General features: G+C 39.8%; 3 protein-coding genes across 3 annotated transcripts; all 3 read right to left on the bottom strand.

The window, feature by feature from the left end:
• Window positions 1–732: 732 nt before the first annotated feature.
• Window positions 733–3,639, bottom strand: LOC137935855 (nuclear transcription factor Y subunit C-4-like). Its single transcript, XM_068780240.1, has 7 exons — window positions 3,472–3,639; window positions 2,980–3,085; window positions 1,666–1,733; window positions 1,363–1,557; window positions 1,227–1,259; window positions 1,034–1,120; window positions 733–921 (listed from the first exon to the last, which is right to left on the bottom strand). The coding sequence occupies exons 1-7, from the start codon at window positions 3,595–3,597 to the stop codon at window positions 919–921; spliced, it is 618 nt and encodes a 205-aa protein (XP_068636341.1). The 5' UTR covers window positions 3,598–3,639; the 3' UTR covers window positions 733–918.
• A 1,584-nt stretch (window positions 3,640–5,223) lies between these two features.
• On the bottom strand, window positions 5,224–7,820 carry LOC137937501 (zinc finger CCCH domain-containing protein 15). Its single transcript, XM_068782559.1, has 5 exons — window positions 7,768–7,820; window positions 7,547–7,706; window positions 7,262–7,353; window positions 6,618–7,137; window positions 5,224–5,791 (listed from the first exon to the last, which is right to left on the bottom strand). The coding sequence occupies exons 1-5, from the start codon at window positions 7,818–7,820 to the stop codon at window positions 5,498–5,500; spliced, it is 1,119 nt and encodes a 372-aa protein (XP_068638660.1). The 3' UTR covers window positions 5,224–5,497.
• Window positions 7,821–10,236: 2,416 nt separating this feature from the next.
• LOC137937500 (putative zinc finger protein At1g68190) lies at window positions 10,237–14,649 on the bottom strand. The gene is made up of 5 exons (XM_068782558.1): window positions 14,112–14,649; window positions 11,889–12,245; window positions 11,113–11,340; window positions 10,297–10,393; window positions 10,237–10,241 (listed from the first exon to the last, which is right to left on the bottom strand). Exons 1-5 carry the CDS (start codon window positions 14,628–14,630, stop codon window positions 10,237–10,239), a joined length of 1,206 nt encoding a protein of 401 aa, XP_068638659.1. The 5' UTR covers window positions 14,631–14,649.
• Window positions 14,650–16,016: the final 1,367 nt, after the last annotated feature.

Raw genomic sequence — 16,016 nt, 5'->3', positions numbered from 1 at the left:
TCCGACTACATAAAAAGCTTCATCTTCGGCAACGACAGCCTTCGTCTTCGGCAACGGCAGCCTTCGTCGTCGGCAACGGCAGCGGAGCGTCGGCTTCAGTCGGAACAGGGTGGTGGTGCCGTCGTTGGCGTCGGTGACGTTCTTTTGGCGTCGGGACAGCCGGAATATGGAATTGCAGAAAAAATAGAGTTCTGCAACTTCGACGGATTTTTTTTCTTCCTCCGGCTTCCTCCTTCGACGATTACAGGAGCACTTAGCTCCGACTTTCTGCGACGGAAAAGAGAGGATAATTCTCCTGCTCTGATACCATGTAAAACAGAGAACCGAAAATAATAAAAGAGATTGAACGAATGGTTTTTCGATGAGTTTATTCTTCTCCGTTAGGAGGCTATTTATAATACATTACAAGTTGATTTTAGGATCAATTTAGATCCTAAAATCAAGTAATAGAATCAAGAATATAATCACGGGATCGGAGGAAACTGTACGCTATACAGTTTCCTCCGATCACGCTATACAACTATACATTTCAACACCGCCTGACCACCTCCTTCCCTTTAGCGAAAACCCTAAACCGTCTCATTTAAACCACACCAACCGGGAGTTGTTTGTTAGGCACTTCTGGTCAACTCTTCCCGACTACTCTCTCAGCAGCATGGATCGATCCAAATAATTAACTTTTTTTAATTTCGATCGTTCGAGAGAGAAAGATAGAGAAGATACATCGTTTCTTCCGATTATATTTCCACCAAACCTTTATTTAAACGCATAGCCATACATAGCAGAGGCCACTGTTGTTATCCTCACAGGCAACAGTCTTATTTACTTACTATAATTACTAGACAGGTGATCGTCTTCTTCCCATATATTTTCTTTCTGGACGCCACAATCTACCTTCTAGCTTCCTCTGCCTCGGCTTCACTGCAAGCAAGAGTAAATTAACGTCAATGCGTAAAAAACTTCTCAGGCTCTTATTAGTTTAAATATTGAGCTAGTCTTGCAGCAGAAGTAAAGACAAGAAATTCCAACCCACCGGTTCATGATGGTAAAATTGGTTGGCGGATAAGGGCTGCGGGAACAAGAACTGGGTAGGAGCTTCCGCGTTCCTACTCTCCGCTTCCTGCAAAAACCAAAACAAGCAAGCACTTTGCTCTCAAGACCATCCATCTGAAATGTATTTTAATCGTCATTATTGATGAGAAAATAGAAAGAGAATGTAATTGTACCCAGTTCCCTCCGCCGCGGCGGTCTTCTTCCTGCTGATAAAATTTCGCAATCGTTTTAGCCATACATTGTGCAGGAAAAAAGAAAAAGAAAAATACTGTACGAGTTTTACTTTACGGAGGTGGAAGAAGAGGGTACCGGCATGGAAGCAGAGGGGACGAGATCGGCCAGAAAATCGAGAACGTCGACGCGCGAGATGGCACGGGCTATGTCGTTCCTCTGCAGTGTGCGTCTTTTGCTCTCTTCAGTGTGCAGCCAGGACCTGAGGGTCAGCTCCAGGATAAAAAGCTCGCAAGCTTTGGCAAACAGAACCGGCGCATCAGCACTTATCATCTGTAGATCCATTCAGATTTTGATCGTTTTCAGTCACTTGTGTAGATGACCCCGAAACAATTTCAATGAAGACAACATTGATCGTAACAGATACAATATATATTATACCTTGACTTCTCCATCAGATTTCATCACCCTTTTTATCCTCGCAAGCGGAAGCTGATGCTGCTTAACTTCTGCAAAATAATACAATGTAACTAGGGCTTTCTCACTCGGACTCACACGAAAATCCGAGTCAGATCAGTTAAAATCGTATCGACACTTGCCGGTACTCAGAGTGACTTAAAGAGGACTCGGCTCTTCCTACCCTTCAACTTGGCTCACCTAGTCCAAAGTCCGATCTGACTTGGGTGATTCACTATGTAATTTCGATGAGTCAAAAAACCATAATTTTAACATGCACCAAGCCTTCAACGTAGTGAAACTATGAAAGCCAAAACATGAACAAAGTCATGGTCAGCTCGAGCATACCCAAGACTATGTATTCAAAATAACACTAAAAACGAATATTCTACTCAATTTCAAATATCATGAACCACTGAAGATTATGGATATGCTTTTATCTTTTAGGAACATTTTCCTGATGTTATCTACAACTCTAATGTGTACGTAACCCATTAGTGGACCGGGGGTGGACGGAACCTAACCCAGGTGGACCAGAACCACCTAGCTCTGACAATGTCAACAAACTCAAGAAAAATAATACTAAATTAGAAATCGAATAAAAATCCAGTTAAGAGGAAAGCAAGCTTGAGTAGATTAGTTTAATTGGTAAGAGGTTATAGGGGAGAACTTTTAAAACTTTCACATGGTTTCTTTTCTCTTCTTGCCCTAAAAAAGTCATTCAAGTACAATATATGGAAGGTCTCAAAAGATAATCTACTTAGTTTTATAATAATAAAATCATGTAACTACTTATGTTACAAAATTGAGAAACAATGTTAAGAAGATTATTTGCATGCTTTTAGTAAGAAGATTTTTGAATGGTTACCATTTTTTATTTTTCCTACCACGTAAGTCAATTCGTTAACTGAACTTTTAGTAAGACGATTTTTGAATGGTTAACATTCTATATTTTTTCCTGCCACGTAAGTCAATTCGTTAACCGAAAATAGCGATAAAAATGATTTATTTTTTACAGGATATGGCATTAAAGTTGTATAGATTCCAACTATCTTGAATACTGGACACACGTTCTCTAATTTATGACTTCCGAATTTTTTGGCCCATGCTATTAGTATGTTTGTCTAACTCATGTCTTAGAAATTACATTTAAAGAATACATTTACGTTTAAATAAATTTTATAAATAAAAAAAGAATTCACAAGAAAAAAAGAAACCTAAAAACATATATTTTTCATTAAAATTTTATGTAACTTAAATATTTATAACTAAGAAATAATTCACAAGGGAGAAAGAAACCTGCAATTTGTGATATTTCTATCATTTGTTGATTCCAGAATAAGCGCATGTAATAATTTTGTAACTCTATCATCTCCTGGCGATTAGTTACATTGCCCCCTCCAAACTGAAAAATAAAAACTAAAAAATAAGTACAAATAAATTCATAACCTAAATCAAACAAAAAAAATTATAAGATACTAACTTTGTTCTTATGGAAAACTAGAATACTTACATGGTGTGAAATATGTAATTCAGATGATTTTTCATAGAAATAATTGAACACAAGAGGAGAATAAAAGTAAAGAATACAAGAAGCTAAAAAAATAAAGACAGATATTAAGATCTTAAAAGAGAAGACTTGTTTTTAAAAAAAATATAGAATTGTGTAATTTTTTTCTATTTTTTATGATTTAAAGAAAGAAAAAAAAAACAAAGAAAATCCGTGCCTAGACTCAAAGAGTGATGAAGATCTGATCACTTGGAAGAAAAATGGACTAAAAGATGGATCACCTCCATGGGTGGCGGCGGGTGCTGAGGGAAGACGCAGGGAGAAGGCAAGTGCATGAAGGTGTGCACTTGTGGCACAGGGGCGGAGGAACCGGAGGCCGGGAAGTTCATGGGGTGGTCGGGATCCATGGCCGGCAGAGGTGCTTCCCTCTCTCCTTCTGTCTGTCACTCTCCTTTGGTTCGGAGGGGCCCAGGAGGAATAGAAGGTTCGGTTTTTATAGGGAGAGGAAGTGATGGCGAGTCAAAAATAGCAAAGAGCATTGAATAGGAGAGAGAAGGTACCGCTGGAATTAGCGTGGGCTGTCACTGTGAGATTGGCTGATGTGCGCATGCTCGCAAAGGGAGGAATCTGATTCTTGTGACAACCTCGATTTAGTCGTCCTCGTTTTTTCCTTTCTTACTAATATGTTTCAATTTTATTTTTACTGTGACACTGTATAAAACCGCGACTTCGACCTCTACGAGTTTCTGTTGATGCCCCTCGTTATGAGAACGAACAACCATGATCCCATTATACTTAGCCGCTGCATTCTTCTTCACTGTCGTGGCTATTGAAGGGGCTGCCGCTCCTCCATTTGGAGTTTTCCTTCGACAAATGGCCACTCTCTCACACGTTTCGCCGGGAATGACACGCCGCACGGTGCAGGAAAAAGAAGCGGCAGACAAATTTTTGTTTCTATCAGAAAATAGGACCTCTAAAGCTCCATTTCCAGCTTTTCTGTTTCGTGGCAATCGGTTGGTACAGTCTCAACCACCTCTGTTGAGTGCAGTGAAATTGTTCTTTTCAATTTCTGATAAATAATTGGTTTCTTAAAGAGTCAGTACCAGCCGTAAGTTAAGAGTCATCTTCCTCTGTACAACTAAAAATGATATTTCATGGATCGACATACTCAGTACAAAGGGGTTTCCCAATCTCAACCCTGATTGCTGCTTGAGAAACTAGTCTGGGGTGGCCGCTGCCAAATTCTTCCTGTCGACATAAGTCACGAGCGATAAGAACAGTGGGAGAAATGGAAAACTTAAAAGACCTACCAGTACGCAATTAGACGTCTTAGTCAACTATGTTTGTTAACGTTATTTACTTCATGACATTCGCGCGATTCAAAGAAAAAGGTTCGCCGTTTCAATAAATTCCCATCCAACTAGCCTACATGTGTCAAGAGGAAAATAGTTTAAGACACTGAATAAAGCCGAAATCATGCAACTGCAGTGAAAATAGAAACGATATCACAGTCTCCTATTGGGCGCAAAGTTGCCGGTGGCTAGAGAAATGAGTATTAGTTGCGTAGCACGGTTCATATAAAAGTTGTTGGGAAAATGATTGTATAACTTACAGACATTTGGACCATTGATATCAATATTTGTCAAAACGGGACCGAACTGATCAAAGTTACAAAACAGGCCATTGATAAACACCTTCAACGAATCTCATTACCAAACAGAATAAAAATAGAAAAAAAAAAATTTACACAAGAAGAGATGAAAGCAACGCAAAAAAATCAATTTTTTTTCTAATGTAAAAATTTGTAAAAAAAAGTAAAGAACTAGAAATGCAATCAAAATTTTGCATTATTGATGAAAAAATTGCCTGCTGACTTAGTTTTCCTTGTCTTTTATATGATGGTCAGAGCGTGCTGCATGCTCAAAAGTCTTCAACTCGTGACGGTCGGGTTCCGGAGAGCATAAGGAAGCTCACTGGAGAGAGAAAGAGAATCGCAATGATTACTTCAATCGAATATTACTTACTGTGAGAGTATGAAATAGGATCATTACAAGAATTATGTGTTTTCGGATCAGATATGGCCCATTCGGGAACCTTTTAAAAAAAAAGAAGATATCTAAAAATGAATTTTCTGGACGAAGCCAATCCAGAATCCTAGCAAAACACTACCATATTACCGTCATTATTATTGAACTAATTCGACAGGGATTGAATATATACATCGAACGCATTTAATCAATTTACCCCCAGCGAACCGTCTTCTTCCTCTCTATATATGCACATTTTGGAAGCCGTCCTGATGAAATTTCAACGGGGACTCGCGATTCTATCCTGATCAGTGATAGAATGTCGAAAGTGGCACCGGTGACCGTACGGGCAGCTGTCGCCGGCCAGCACCATTCGACAGACTTCGGTCTTGTAGCGCGGATGGCGTATCACTGGACGGAGTTCACCAATCCCGTGAGCGAACTGGCAGTGGTTCCCATATGGGCAGGCGCCTGTCTCCTGCCACTTGTTGCACAGCTCCGTCTTGAACATTCCCTGATTGTACACCTCCAGCTCTAACGCCTCTTCATCCTTTTTCCCTCCTGGAACATAAACCTATTCGCATCCATTTATCCACGATATGGATATCAGTATTGTGTAATAGAAGCTATGTAATGAGATAACAAGTCCGTTCCAACGACCGTAGGAATTTTGCAGACAGAAGTATAAAGAAAAGATCAATTTTTTGAGTTTAGTGATGCCTGAGTTAGGTTGCCCTAGTCTGGAGTGAAGTCTACGGAAGACTACTTCCTATGGGCCTTCAATCGAGTGGCGGATCAATTTGGTTGCACGAGAATTTGCATTTTTTTCCCGTTCGAAAGGCAATGTTGGAAATCTTTGTAGAAAAGACTAGCAACCAAACGCTCTTTCTTTCCATGGTTAGAGGGCGGATGTCGGTAAAAATATTTTCGTTGCGTCGGAAAGGCCCAGGTTATGTGTCAATGACTATATTGGCATATGGTTGACTGTTCAAGAGGCTACTAATGGAATATTAAGAATCCATAGATAATACTCATTTACCCTCCGGAACGTTCATCGGTGAGCAAAGTAACTGACGTTTTAGTCAACAGCATAATGGCTACGTCTAAAGATCAGTCAAAACAGAAATTGTCAGAATATTTCTGCTCTAAGTACTAGTAATTCGTACTATATGATTATTATCTTCTCCTTTTAACTTTGGGAAGAATGAAAATTTTCCTTAATTTTAGTAGACTGATGGTGTGAAGTTATTAACCTCAGAAAATATTACTGAAAAAGGTTGTAAATCAATTACCACCTTAAGGTCTCAGAAGTGTAATTATCAAAGTGAGGACCAAAAATGCATGTTAGGAGTAACAGAGCAAGAACGGAATATGAGAATATACGTTCACTTGGAACTCACCGATCCCACGTTGACGGGATTTGAGACTCTGGTACGGTTACCGCGACTGGAACTTGCACTCGCACTCGCACCGCTGCCATTCCCTTGGGCCATCTTGAGGAACCCGCTCGACCGAATTGAGATACTCTTCGGCAGCGTACACCGCTCCGGAGTCCTCCTCTCAAATCGGTCCTCTTGGAAGCCGAACACACTCGTCGGACTCGTCTCTGAAAGATCGCTAATGTTGCTTCGGCGATTCTGGCTGGCTGTGCCGATGTTGAGAGTCTCGAAGCCGCTCATCAAGGAAACAGGCGAATAATCGGCAGAGGATCCGGAAGATGTCAAGAGGTTTAGACGCTTGCTGAGATCTTCATTTGCTAGTCGGAGCCTGGCATTCTCTTGTCGCAGCAGTTCGTTCTCCCTCGCTGCCTCCTTCAGATAGGCGAGACAGATGCCGTACTTTTCAGCCATTTGATGATACTCTAAAGTAACGCGAGCAATGTAGAGGCGACTTTCAGCCGACAGCTCGTTTTCGTCATCGCTATAGCAAGAAGATGGCGTGAAAGACAACGCTTCAGACGTCAAAGACTCTTTCCCTTGGAAGATCGGGGAATAGAAACGTGAAAAATTTCCGCTGTTAGAGAGCTTCTGAGAGTACGAAGTACCGATCGGTTCGTTCTGCGGTACGACGGATATGATGCTGCTGCCCTTGGCCGATCCGTTGTTCTCTTGCTCCATCCCTCGGGCTACGAAGTATCTGAAGAGAAAGTCCAACAAAATAAGCAACTCAGAGACCGAATTCCTGTTCCAGAAAGCTACAAAATAAGCAACTCAGAGACCGAATTCCTGTTCCAGAAAGCTACAAAATAAGCAAAGAAACGAAACAATTTCAAGAAAACTCATCAATGATAAAAATGGAGGCATCGCTTTAAGCTTTCTTGCATGCTCACCCAATGAAAAAAAGTGAAAAACCCTCGCCCCTCCGCAGATCCGGTGGAGAGAGACGAGAGAATTGAGAGAGTAAAGAAAATGCCGCATAAAGCAGGTTTTTTATAAGGCCGCAGAAGGTGTTGGGATCGGAGCAGAACAGACCTGGATACTGTTAAGAAACTGTAACAGAATACACGTGTCACATAATCCACGTGGATAACAGAATGTACTGTCTTTTCACCTCGACCACTCGGCCAAGCCAGCTCCAGCTCCAGCTCCCCAGCTGTTCACCATGTAATTACAAGAATGCCCATGGTCGCCCTAAGTAAAGTGCTTTGCCGATTGATTATTAACTAAGGACGATTAAGTAATTTAATTTGATCCTCCACATGTAGCTTGCGTCAAATTCTTGTGAGATATTTTGGATAAAACCTCATCTAGTGCTAATTTGAGTCTTTTCTTTCCAGATCAGCAAAAAACATGAATTAACAAAACACGGCGACAGCGTTATTTGGCATTTATGTAAATTATCACTTGCGGCGAACGCAAGCCTAGTGGTAAGTACGACTGTACAACTCGTAGGCACTTGGCTTTCAGTAGGAAGACAGACAGATCGTACAGATCGTAACAGAATGGAGCTCGCAACCGAGGAATCAATTGCTGCGTGTTTTACCGGCGAAGACGAAGGATAAAATCGGGGCATTCATGTCGATGCCATTAGCGTGACAAGGGAGAGGATGACACGTCTGATTGCGGGGCCTACCGTCAACGGCATCCTGTGTAATAAAATGAAAGACAAGGATGTGGGGAGGGCAAAAGGCACGTGAGGTGAGGTGAGGGGGACGCACGTGAGATAGCGGTTAGGGGGAGAAGGCAATGATCGTGTTTGCTTCGCTTGAAAGGATGGATGGTGGAAGTCGTCCGTTTGTCGGAAGAGACTTTAACACGGTCATTTGGTTATTTTATTATATTGTCACTAGTTTGCTTCCTTTTCAAAATTATAACTAACTCCTATTGCTCTCCCGTCAATTCAATGCAATGTTTGGTGTATCCGTTAAAAAGCACCACAGCCGATTGATTCCATCCTAATTAACTTCCTTTTTTTCAAGGAGTTCAACTGAACGCAAGTTTCTTTCCGGGAATAATTAACTCAAGGGAGTTAGATACTTAAAATGAAGGGACCTGCTTTGGTGGTGTGGGTCCGACTCGGCTTAGCCTCAGATGCTGCGTCAATTTGGACTGATGATATTAGGTCAGGTGGGTTTGCCTATTTTCAATGTGATCATTTTACCTATTCTTCCATTAGTTGAATGCATTAGAAACCAGATCCTGATTTGTTTGAATATCAAAAATGCCCCTAGAACCCTTCTCAATTTTCTTGTCTAAAGCTTCAATGAGCTTCAAGAAATAACGTTAATGGAACTAACGTCAGGGATTCATTCATTGTAGAAGATAGAGAATCATTGAGAAAAAATAAAATAAGATAGAAAATCACTTTCGTTTTGTCTGTCAATAAATTTTCTATTAACAAAATTATGGAATTTAGAGATAAAAGAAATAAAATTTTGTGAGAAAATTTTAATCATTGAAATTTTAAAATTTTACTAATTAATAATATTTTAAAATTTTGATGATTAAAATTTTATTCTTTTATTTTCTCCCCAAATTCTGTAATTTTGTGAAAAAGAATTATTAACTAAAAGAAAAAGTTATTAAAGAAAATGTCAAATTGAACACCACTCTTTTCCATATTCATATGCCAACAATCGGACAGAATGATAAACCCCAAATATTGCAGAGGTTACTTGTTCTGACATCCATTAATAATCAAAATATGTAGCATCAGAGTCTCCTAACCAAACACGAATGTTTTTACATAATACATGAAATTATCTCTCCAGCATCACTCATAAATGTTGAAATCCTACAGTTGTGGAAAAGGCCATATTCACAATTAAACCAGATACACAGCTCGTCAAGGACAAAACAAGAGGGACACATTGAAGACCACCTGCAAAGACTGTTGTCTTCCACAACATGTAATAATAAGTCGGAACTGAGCCACAGCTCGTTAAAACTCAATAGCTTTTAGTAGCATCTACGTCTCAGATTCGTACCCTGCGACAGACTTGCCAAAATGGCTTGGCACATGCTTCCTTGCATCACCTTCAGCCTCATGTGAAACATGAATGCATTTCTCACACCTAACTCAGGTAAGGAAATTTTTTTTAGCAATCAGATTAATGAAGAAAATTAGATAAATGGCAAATTAACTGCAGGGCAAAGCAGGGGGCAGCGTGATGGAACCCAAAGATGCAAGAGAAACAAGTTTCAGTCTATACATATACTACGGAATTATAGGAACGGCAAAGCGTAAACACCTTGGGAGTGGATTACCAATCCATGAAGAGAATTGTCAACCACTATAAATCCTATGTTAGATCTTTCACCCCCAAGGTGTTTATTTATTTTCCTAGAAATAACCTTAAGAATGTTAAAATAAAGGAAGAGCTTCATGAGTGCCTAAACTACAGATTACAAGCAGAGGCTATACTTACTTTTGAACCTTCTTCTCCTTGTACCTCACCATGGACTCCTCTCATCTCCATTTGGGTGTCCTCCATCTCTGCCAGTTTCCATGATGGGTCCCCTTTAACAATGCTGGGTGAGATTCCAGTGTCAAGGTCATCAGGAGCATTGGTTTCAGAGCTTAGTCTTGAGAAAGAAAGTGAGAAGCTTGAATAGGTTGGTGTACTTTGAAATGTCGAACCTGAACTTTCAAGGGTATGACCTAAATGGGAAGACCCGACATCTCTTTCTTGATTAGATTTCTGAGAGACCAGATTAGATGGAGCCTCTGGAATATCCTGAGGCGAAAAGGGAAAACAAAATTTCATTCAGTCTCACAGAATTGATTTTCATGTACGTAAGTTAATGTTAGCATGCAAGGAGGTGCAGATAATAGCAACCCCTTCCCCAGCCCCACCTCTGCTCAAAGCACTATTATGAGTAAATGAAACCTAGGAAGAGTTATGACCAAATCATTTGACTAGTCATAGACATGAAGAATCCAGATCTGATATTGGGTGGTGGGAGCAAATTCAAGGCTTCTACTGATTTAGCTGGAGCCAGAGCATTCCATACTGTTGAACTCAATATCTCTTTTCAATGAAAGAATAAAAAAATGGAAATTTTACAATGAAAAAACCAGGCATAAAAACTAGTAAAAAAGCCAAAAAAAAAAAAAAATGGGCCTCATTTTTTTCCATTTTAGAGTGACTTGAACTATATTCTTACCCAGACAAACTCATCCAGGGCTTCAAACCAAGGTGAGATGCCATTCAGTTCCTTATTCCAATGCAACCGAATTCATGATCCATGACAATCGAGCAACATTCAGTTGCCAAATATGCAATTACAAGCATCCAGATGTGCAAATACCTCACAAACAACCATATATGCAAATAACACACAAACAATATGGGAAACCAGATGAAAACAGAGAAAGATGATTGCCTTTCTAGTTGGATTAACTTTATCAGCACTAAAGGCAAAGATACAAAATGCAATCAAGTGATGACTTTACCTCAGCAGGTCTTGTATAGCAAGCATCTGTCTTGCCAAGGGATGCTGCTTTACCCGTTGAAGAGCAAGCCTCACCAATGCCTTCAAACGGTGATAGCGAATAATCTTGGTCAGCAGCAAAAAGTTCTTCATAATTTGGGAACGTCAGATCAATTTCAGGAATTTTAATACTATCACACAAATCAACATCTAGACAAACTCCAAGATCTAGCATGTTTTGAGGCCATAGCTGTAAAAGACATAAAATTTTATTAAACACGGAATGTTGACAAGGAATGATGAAGATGACTAATGTCAAAATGAACACATCATTTATGAACATGAATACGAGCAAAATCTAAAATTTTTCCAGTATCTGACCTAGAATTTCTAGCCAGATTGATCCATTAGAATACAGTTAAGTATGAAAATTACCGGTGATTCATATTCCTTCCTTTATAAAGGATTTAGCTGCCCCATTTGCTTCTACTTCCATGCCATCATGTTTTTCTTCTTTTGTTTAATTTAAGACCATGCACTGAGCAAACATTCATCAATTAGCTCTTCTCTAAATAGTTAACCATTAAGAAAAACCGCCTTTTCACAGAGTAGAACACTATTCAGGTCCAAAATATGTAAAACACAGTTTTGAGTGGAAGTCTATTGGTGAGAATGGCCAAACCAGACATGGATTGCTTTGAAAGATGATATACAAGCACTCTGACACCTAATGTAAGTGAAATTTCTTGTTGGATGATTAACACATTGAAGCAGTAAAGTAAACTTTTACACACAAACCTGGGTATTCTGAGTAAAACCTTTGGAAGACCAAAATATTTCTCCATGCAACGGAATCTCCTCATTTGATAAAGGAATGAGATTATCTGGCTGAGACATAGGTAAAGAAAACTGTAAAGGCGTCTGAAACTCTTGATGCATAATACTCCCATCATGGGAGTCAACTGCAAGAGTACCCTGAGGGTGTTCACATTGCTGTTTCAACATTTGACCACCTGATGAGTATGCTTCTCTACGAACCTGCTGTCCTCGTACTGAAGAGGGATGTCTTATTTCACTTAGCTGAAGCTTTTCTAAATCAAGAATCTGTGTCAGAATGACATTGTTTTCAACCTGTCTTTGATTTTTCTGATGTATCTGCAGAATTAAAAAAAAATGCTTAAAGAAACATAAGTAACTATTCTCAGAATGTTTGAATATGATAAGGGTACAAGGATTCAAAACCATGAAGCAGCAAAGATATGAGCTCAATATGATGTAGGGTAAAGAATTATTGCATCATCAGATGAAAGAGCAATTTTGAGTCAACAAGTATCTTTCTAATTCATGTTTGGTTTGAATGTTTGATGAAATGATTTGAGACAGGGCATTGAGTTCGTGGTTTTAAAACAACTATTCATCTTACCCATGGTCTTATTTAATCTTTTACCTTTCATTTTTTCTCATTTGAAGGCCAAAAAACAATTTTTTATCTTAAAACAGTTTAATACATTTGGCATTAGAGTCAGAAATTATGTTCAACCAACAAATTAATGGGTGAATAAATGCTGATCTGCTAGTGCACCAAACAACAAGATTGTCAAGCAACCTTATCTCTCTTTATGACAACTTTTCAAGAGAAGAAACCTACTAATTCACCTTTTTAAACAGAATTTAGACTGTTTCGTAAATTTCAACTTTTCTCATCTTGCTCTGCCATGAAAAAGCAAAAAATTATGGATCTGCTCTGGATCAAATAACCCGGTAATCAGAAGCTTCAGATCAAAGTTCACCAGCTAGAGACTTTGATACCCACCAATTTCATCCACAGATCACCTTTGTAAATGGATTTGATTAGGTCAATGACTCAAAGTAGTTACTTCGCATAAACAATATTAAGAGGCGAACGATATGCCAACTTTATGTTGAGCCAATGAACTATGTCACTGTAAGAAAACTAAGTTTTTGTAAGCTAAAACAGATTTGATGTGCTTGGGAAATGAAGCATTATTGAAACTTGCCAATTATGGCACTATGTCCACAACATGAGTAGGTGGACAAGGTGACAGTCTTCCCCTGCACTGTATAAGTATATGCATCTCAGCTAACAGAAGAACTAAATCGCTTTGGATGGCTTGACAGCAGTTGCAGACGTAACCACAAATCTTCAGTTCACAATCCTTCCGTGACCTGTAGCTGACTGCTGCCAGATACTGTCAAAAGTCAATCTTGATGCTTTATAAGAGGTCAAACACATTTCAGTTCGATCCCTTTGTGCTACAAAAGTTGAATCTTCAGGACTTAAATATATTACTCTTATATATAGAATAAGCCAGGCCCTGAACATGAGGATAAATGAGCTGCATCATGGCAGGTTCTTGCAGGAGTGAACTCCACCCTCAGATTTCTGGCACGAGGTCCACAATCAAGACGAAAGATTTCAAAAAGTTTCCAACATGTCCACAGACCACTTGCAAATTTTTGAAAAAAGCAAAAAATATAAAGGGACAAATGAATGACTTTGCACTGCCATTGGCTTCGGTCCTACTGTCATACTCATGAGCAAATACCTTGCTTGTAAGGCATCCCACAATTAGGTGTACTGAAGCCCAAGTTTGCAATTTACTGGGATCTTCTGTTCGTTAAACATATTTCATGTGGTGCCTCACAAAAACCTGTCTCAAAAACTTTTCATCCTTGGTCTTCGAAACACCATATACACTAACGAATCTTTAAATAAGACATTATTTGGAGCCAACCACTAGAATAAACAAACTTGTTCCAAAAGCAGTATCATCAGATTTTCCGGATCCAACTAAGTCATAAGTTTATCCAGTCTTTTGTTTACTTCAAACTGAAATGTGCATACAGATCAACCTGCATGATAAAATATCACTCTGGATCCATTCTGATTCCATACTCAAAGTTTTACAAGGCCTCCAAACCAATTCGTTAAAACTGAAATCACCCTTGTTTCAATAAAAAGAAGCAAAATATTATAAGGAAAGTGAAAAACCCATGTACCTTGTTTGACTGATTGCTCAATCCAGCTTCAACTTGACTGCCTCCTTTATACCCTGAATGCGAAGGATTCAATTTAGATGTGGACATGGACAGGTCCTTCCTCTGCTGCGTTTCTCCATAAATCTCTTTGGTGATATTAGAAGAACCGAATAAACCAATGGTTGCCCAATTTCTTCGAACATTAGTTCCCACATCCTTCAAATCGTATCCCCAGAGTGTTGCGAGATCCCTAGCAGAAGGACAACCCATGAAACAGCTAATAAGCTGTCTCCGATGACGGGCAAGGGACTCATGGGCTCGACTGTCACAATTTTGACACATAAATAAAATATGATCCAAGCAGCGGGCAAAGGCGGGTTGGATACCACAGGTCTCGCAGAGAGGGAGCCGCTCATGGCGCTTTGATAGGTTATTTGCTGAATGAACTCTCGCATCACAGGGAATGCAAAGACTAGCCATATCGGCATTACAGTATAAGGACGGCCTAGATACACCACAAAATTCACAATTCATGGCCATCTCCTTCTTCTTCTATTTATTCTTGTTTAACTCTTCAGCCTCAAAGTGAACACATTTTCAACTTCTTGTTCAAAGTAAAACCGTTAGCTTAACCAACTTTTATTCAGCATTCACTACTCCAAAAACCAAAACAATCTGCAAAGCAATCAAGTTTTTTTTATCAAGCATTCACAACCCCAGAAACCGAAACAATCTGCAAAGCCATCTTTGGCTATCAGGGATATTCTTATCGAAGGGAAGGGATCCAACTGCAGCCCTCTTCATTTTCTCACCAAATTCAAGTGCGCATTCTCCAAAACCCATCAGAAATCTCGAAAAAGACCACAATCTAACATCGCGGACAACAAATTGGAACCTCAATCCTTAACTTCGAACTTCTCCCACTGAGGGAACTTCGATTTAATTTCCGTTGATAAAACCTCCGAGAAACGCTTGGGAACCAAATTTTCGTTAAAGAACTTTGCTAGGTGGATCAAAGAAGCAAGTAAATATCTGAATCACGTGACCCGAAAAACTCTATATCGAATCCCGCAGAACTTCAAGTTCCAACGAAGCGCCAAATATTGAAACCGAGCAGCTAGAATAGCCATTCAGAAACAGAATTCAGCTCCATTTTTTTCCGAGAAATTGTGAGAAGTAAAGGAAAGCTTGGAGGGAAATTATCTGCTGTTTTCCCAGAGCTAAGAGGGATGCGGGAAGCAGAGGAGAGGTGCTTTGACAAGTCGCACAGAGAAACAAGGGCCAATGTAGAGATCATGAACCGATAACGTGGCTATCGGGTGGGCCTAATAGTCTGACGTGGTAAAGCCACGTGGATCAACTGGCTTATCCGATGTTCAAAAGGTTGGATGGATGTGATCCAAAAAGTAAGAGGCGAGAGCCAATGGGCGCTTAAGACTTTAGAGATGGCAAGAGAATAAAAAGGAAAGCCAAGCCTTGTCGCGGCGTGGAGGCCTGTAAGGACGACAGCGACGGGCGTATGGGCGAAGTGTCCAGCTCCAGCCCGTTGCAGATCCGCTTCTGGCTCTCAGCGTTATCGCTTGGGTTGTTCAGGTTTCTTGCTCTGGCTCTTCCCATTATCACTTGGGTTGTTGACGGCTTCACGTGGTCGAGCAGCTATTCGTCGGTGCTATCTGTCAGGTTCTCCGTCCCTTGTACCAGCAGTGGATTTATCGGATCCTTAATATGTATCAGGGAACTCGAAACCCGACACGTATCAGGTGTATCGAGAAACAAACCTCACCCTTGTATCAGTTAATACAGGTGTAAATATGTGAGGTACTTATCATGAATACGTCCACCCATGCTTTTCTTTCTTAACCTTTTGGGCATAATGAAATAATTAGAAAATATAGACATTATCTTGATAGGTTTTGCGAGGAAAAA

Source organism: Aristolochia californica, unplaced genomic scaffold, assembly GCF_029961685.1.
Source record: "Aristolochia californica isolate CCGP_79_NKW_82.1479 unplaced genomic scaffold, dmAriCali1.0.hap1 SCAF_7, whole genome shotgun sequence".
Lineage (NCBI taxonomy): Eukaryota > Viridiplantae > Streptophyta > Magnoliopsida > Piperales > Aristolochiaceae > Aristolochia > Aristolochia californica.
Note: the sequence above shows the minus strand (reverse complement) of the source record. Positions and strands in the feature narration are given on the sequence as shown.